The sequence below is a fragment of the Sparus aurata genome, chromosome 1 (genome assembly GCF_900880675.1).
Source record: "Sparus aurata chromosome 1, fSpaAur1.1, whole genome shotgun sequence".
NCBI classification, from domain to species: domain Eukaryota; kingdom Metazoa; phylum Chordata; class Actinopteri; order Spariformes; family Sparidae; genus Sparus; species Sparus aurata.
In genome coordinates this window covers 16,960,607-16,966,311 of record NC_044187.1, presented here as the reverse complement: position 1 = coordinate 16,966,311, position 5,705 = coordinate 16,960,607, and the positions used below count along the sequence as shown (strand labels likewise).

Genomic DNA, 5,705 nt, shown 5'->3' with positions numbered 1-5,705 from the left:
ACAGCGGTGTTTCCGGTATCAGACTGCAGCGTTTCCGGTCACAAAACGGAGTCAAACCGTCGCGAACAAACAACAGTTTGAATTTCTATCTATACTGTTTATCAGAAGTATTAAAGTGTAGTTTGATAATAAAAGAAATTCGAGGAGTTGCTTTAAGTTCAAGCAGTGTTGGCGTATTGTTAGTCTAGTTTCAACTACAAGATAAAGACTTCCGGCTATGTGTTTCAAAAATAAAAGCCTTTCAGTGCATCTACTGTGTTATATGGAAGAAAAGTGATGACAAGCTCCCCTTTGATAAGAAGGGTCAGCTACCAGGTCAGCTTTTAGTGTTGCTTTTAGACTTTCTTACAAACAGAATCCAACAGGTGTTGGTGAATGGACGCATGTCCAGGATCAGGATTTCAAGCACAGGCTCACCCCAGAGTTGCGTCCTGTCACCCTTACTCTTCATCATGTACACAGACAGCTGTGGAACGTCACAAGAGGGCAGCTACTTTGTAAAATTCTCAGATGACTCTGCCCTTCTGACTCTTCTACGGGGCCAAGATTCAGGTCATGGTCAGGCCCTACCTGCTTTTACTAAATGGTGCGATGATCATCTCTTGGATCTTAACGTGTCAAAAACTAAGGAACTGATCATTGACTTTAGGCAAAGTCAGGACACACCAAGAGCAAGCACCACCCACAATGAAGAGGTCCAGACTCTTACAAATTCCTTGGCACTTTGTGTGATTCACAGCTCAAATTCAAAAAAAGCACTGAGATGATTGTCAAACGGGGTCAACAAAGAATTCACTTAATGCGAAAGCTAAGTTCTTTTAATGTCTGTGATACTATTTTGTGCAACTTTTATCATTCTTTTATTGAAAGCCTTTTAACTTTTTCCTTTATCTGCTGGTTCAACGGGTTGTCTGTGAAGGAGAAGAACAGCTTAAATACCACTGTCAAAGTATGTTCCAATATTATTGGCATTCAGCAGATCAACTTGGGTACTATCTGGGAAAAACAAGCAGCTGAGAAGGCAAAAATAATTATCAAATAAAGTGGTCTGAACTGAACTGAACTGATTATGATTTTGATTTTTAATAATCGTTTGTATAGCTGTATAGCTTTATTGATAGGCTTCAGAGATGACAGGAAACAGGACGAGAGCGAGAGCGGTTGGATAAAACTCCACTACAGCCTGTTCTGTCTGGATCAGGAGAGGATGGGGTGTTGTCGATATGACACTACTCCTCCTGCTCCTCCCACTCAAACTGAACACTTATGGAAGTGAGCTTCAGCAGGCTCATACTCTGCTAACAAGGAAGGAAGGAAGTGAGAGGGATCAAGAGGTGGAACACAATCTTGGCTGCTGAATAGGAATTTGCCGCCCCAAGAGACAACACCATACACAGCTCATAGTATTTTGTCCAGTAAGTACGTGTTCCATAATAAGACATTTTAATTACGTTTAGTTTTAATTAAAAGGTTTTGCTATTCGTTTATATCAAGCAAAGTATTTGTACAGTCTTTTATACAATTTAAATATATATATGATATATATAATGTAAAACGAATATGACTTGACAAGGAAACTAATGTCTTGTCTCGCTATCTAGCTGGAAGAAGAGACAGTTTTTACATGAATTGATGAACATTTTTCTCACAATTAAATAAAAATGTTCAGTAAGCTCAATGCAGTGGCAGACTCAGTGTGTTTCAGGGGCAGGGGTAAAAAACAGCTGTATGCTGTGGTGGACCAGCACACAGAAAGTTGTTATGAATGTATGGCATACCTGCCAAGGTTGCGAAACAGAGGGAGTTCTTCTGGGATACTGACATATGGCCTTCCCCAACACACCCACCCGCTTATGGGCTAAATTTTGACCAGCCAACAGGCTACTTGTGGAGAGGGAGCCAGACTTTCAGATATTCAGCCTCTCTGTTTTCTCCAGCACAGAGAGAGTCCGGCACTAAGAAGTGGCTCCAGAAGAGATGTATAACCACGGAAGGGCAGGAGCCGGCCAGTCAGGAGGGAGTATAGCATAAATTTAAAAAGTGATTAACAAAATTACAAAAAATGTGATCACAAGCCGACATCATAGACAGGAAGATCATCAACAAACAGGAAGGAAAAGGGGAGGAGGGAATAGTGGAAGAGGTGGAGAGGATTGGAGGGCTTGAACGAGCACAGGGCTGAGCGAGGGGAGCCAATTTTGTGTCACAAATGTTTCTGCACAGTTTGACCTATGTCTAACAGATTTTAAATCTTTTTTTTAATTTGATCTTTTGAATGAGCCAGTGTGAATAACCATTCCCTCACATTTTTAGGAAGCACAATAAAGCTGCCAAAGTTGGAAGCTGAACTTCATGAGTCAGCATTCAAACTAATAAACAGAAAAATAGAAGGAAAAAAAGCAGTTTTATTGTTGGGCTGGTCCAGTTAGATTTCCGTGGTTTGTATGAACTTGTCCAACAAATCAGTAAGAGTCTTCTACAGCAACTCAGTAGCTCTATCAGAGGAAATTACTCGACACCAGGGCTCCCAGTGGCATGTTACTTCCTTTTACAGGAAACAGAAGGAGTTGCTCAGTGAGATAATGTTTTTTCTCTCCCATCTAAGCCTTCTTATCCTGCACGGAATGATCACATCCCTGCAGTTTGATGTACATCGACTTGATTCTGAGATAGGTGCTCCCAGAAAATAAGGATACTTTTTTTACGGTATGTTCCTTGAAATAATTGAAACATTTTAGCATTCATTTAAGTGCATAGTCTTTTATGTGTGTTGTTGCTGTGTTCCAGGGAAAGAAATCTGGTAAAAATTTTAGGGCTTGTCTCAACAAAGTATTTGAGCAACACACCAGATCATCTCATTTCTCAACTGTGTATGGCGTCATGGAACTTCTTATTCAAGTTTGGTCCTGCAGTGATTTTTCTTTGATTTCTTTTTCAGCCAGTTTGTGCCGGTAGAAGACAGGAAGAACCCTTCACAATGTGGGACAAAGGAAAGCTGCTTCTTGCTGCATTCCTCTTCATAACTCTCTCCTGCAAAGTAAGTATTATTTCTAAAACAAACACCCATTCAATCTTGTTTTGTCAGAAAAAAATCTTCTCCCTTGAAAGTATATTTGAATTCTGCACTCAATTAAAGGGGACGACAGAGGAATTAAAACTACTGGACATGGCCCCAGATGCTGTGGATGTCACATACACCGGATGCCGTGAGCAAGCCATGGAGGAGTTTATTAATTCAGGCCTGTTAGAACAAGAGCTCAACCACACTAAGGAATTCAAGGAAGAATGGAGTGAAAATGCAAATTGTGGAAAGCTGATCCCTGGTGGAGTAAAGGAACATACGACTGCACTTCGTGCATTTGTGAATGGATTTGAGAGTGGACAAATCAGATCCGATTATATAAGGATCTTTGATGGTGCTGTAGCGACAACAGGTGCAAACATTAGCACCTACACAGACAACTTCCACTTCAAGCCTCTTTACTTCCTGCTCATGGATGCAATTACACTGCTGAATCCAAAGAAGTGCAAGACTCTGTTTTATATATCAGAAAAAAATTCCGGAGCTAATAAGGGCTCAGAGGTGAGATTTGGAAAGTTCATCATCGGTAACCCAAACTATATTCAATATCTTAAAGAGAGTGATTTGGATGAGTTTGTCCTTTTCAATATCACTTCCTGCTTCTATGCTAACCTGGGAGACAACATTTGCCATTGGGAAGATATAGCACTCTTATCCTCAACTGAGGTGTTCACTGTGGAGGAAGTGAAAAAAATCACTGACAAGAATGGTGCTACATACACTAACATTGCTCTGAATCACTCAAGACTGGTCAACAAGCCCGGCTGTAAGAGTTTTTCAAGGTAAGACTCACGTCCTCTTGATAATGATGAAATGTTTTGTCCAATCACAAGATTGTTCACAAATACTGACCTTGGAATTATGAGGTTAAATCTGAATCTTGATCAAAACTTGTGTGTAAGCTTTGAACGTAACAGAATTATGAGTAATTAATGAGAAGCATTTTATAGTTTTACCTTACTGCACCACATTCGAAATAGTGGTACGTGTCCCCAGAGATGTGGCGCCGCTTCACAGCATTGCACGCTTGACCAACTGAGAGAATACGTCCTTCAACAAACACGCCAACACTTTCAGGCAACACCTGATTCTAAGAATGCCACTTGTAGGCTGTTTGACCCCAGATTAAAAAAAAAACAAACCAACGCAGAAGGACAATTGGAAACATTATTTAAATAATTTACTAAAATGTATTTCTGAAAACATTTTTAGGCCTGAATTAAAAAAAGAAATCAGTTGCTGAATCTGTGCTTATTTTAGGATGACACAGTTAGGTTTTAGTTTACTGGTTGTTTCCAAAGGTGAGGAGTCACATTAGACTGGCTCCAATTGCATTGAGTAGCCTACACCTCAACAATAGGGAGTGGCTATTTAACGGGTATTGTGGAAGTGACGGATTCTGTGGTCACCTACCAAAAACCCACATCATGAAGAACAATAATTTAAGACCCCGGTTAAATTTCATCGTGGCATCTTGGCTGTGATTTTGAAAAGTGGGCATTATCATGGGTGCAGTTTGATCAGATTTGACTGGCAGTGTTGGCAGCGTCGACAAATTATCTAAATGACTTTAGATTTTGATTCAAACGTTGTTCACTACTCATTGGTGCTCAGAGGAAGGTGACATCATCTTTTTCCAGCTGAGCCCCGTCTACTTCAAACCAGCAAGAAGAGCACAGAGAATACAAAAATATATACACCTCTTCCGTGAACTTTGGCAGAAAATGTCGTCGTTACAACAATCTCGAGAAGCGATCTTGAGAAACTACATGTTTTTGGGCTTCTAAGATGTATTGATGATGACGATCTCTGTCTCTTTGTTTCCATCTCTTTAGGTCCCTGGCTGATGTCTCCTCCCAGTGGCTTGTGTCGGTGCTTGTGGCTTTATCTCTTTTTTTCTTTAACTGTTGAGCAAAAACAATGAAAATTTCAGACTGCTCGTGGAGTGAAGAAGTTGCATTGTTTGTACAGTTATTCCAATTTTATTGTATTTTTTCTGATGTCTGCCAGTCAAAGTGCTGCAAGCTTTTGTAGTCAGCTGCAAAAATATGTTTTTTTAAACCACGGATTGAGATTTATTCTTTACGCATATCAACAAATATATACATTAATATCAATATATCAGAGATAAAGCAAATCTTGTTTTATTTTTTTTTTAAATATGGGTGGGGGAGGGGCATTGTGCTTTTATTAGACAGTGTACTGTAAGAATGTGACAAGAAAGAAGTGGAGAGGACGTGCAACACAGTTCCCAGGACGGACAGGAACTCAGTACGTGACTTACATGCAGTATGTTCATGATTAGCACCCTAACGCCTCGGCCAACAACAGAGCTTGCTTGAAAATAAGGCAGTTTCAGGTGATGACATCAGCTTTTATATGTTTGGGCTTTAGAATACATACACAATAAATTGGTTGAACTTTCTGTTTCTGTTTGTTCGAGGACTGGCCTTCAAGTATCTTTTCCTACAATGTCAGCAGCTTACAAACAGGGAAGTCACTGAAATGCATGCTGACTCCCACCCAATTTTAACCAATTACTCAGGTTTAACTCACATTGTTTCAGTAGACTGATGGACAGGTTCACAAGGATGTACAGTATAGTCACCTGGGGTATGTTTCA

The 5,705-nt window shown here is 40.1% G+C and overlaps 1 protein-coding gene across 3 annotated transcripts; it reads left to right on the top strand.

Annotated features, from left to right (window-relative positions):
- Positions 1-1,273: 1,273 nt before the first annotated feature.
- Positions 1,274-5,507, top strand: LOC115583316 (ecto-ADP-ribosyltransferase 4). Of its 3 annotated transcripts, none has more exons than XM_030420007.1 (5): positions 1,274-1,415; positions 2,606-2,706; positions 2,943-3,037; positions 3,137-3,864; positions 4,918-5,507. In XM_030420007.1, exons 3-5 carry the CDS (start codon positions 2,978-2,980, stop codon positions 4,991-4,993), a joined length of 864 nt encoding a protein of 287 aa, XP_030275867.1. In that variant the 5' UTR covers positions 1,274-1,415; positions 2,606-2,706; positions 2,943-2,977; the 3' UTR covers positions 4,994-5,507. The 3 variants fall into 3 exon arrangements, with proteins under 3 accessions (XP_030275867.1, XP_030275847.1, XP_030275857.1); XM_030419987.1 differs by having other exon boundaries at positions 2,939-3,037; XM_030419997.1 differs by having other exon boundaries at positions 1,401-1,419; positions 2,939-3,037.
- The last annotated feature ends 198 nt before the right edge of the window (positions 5,508-5,705 follow it).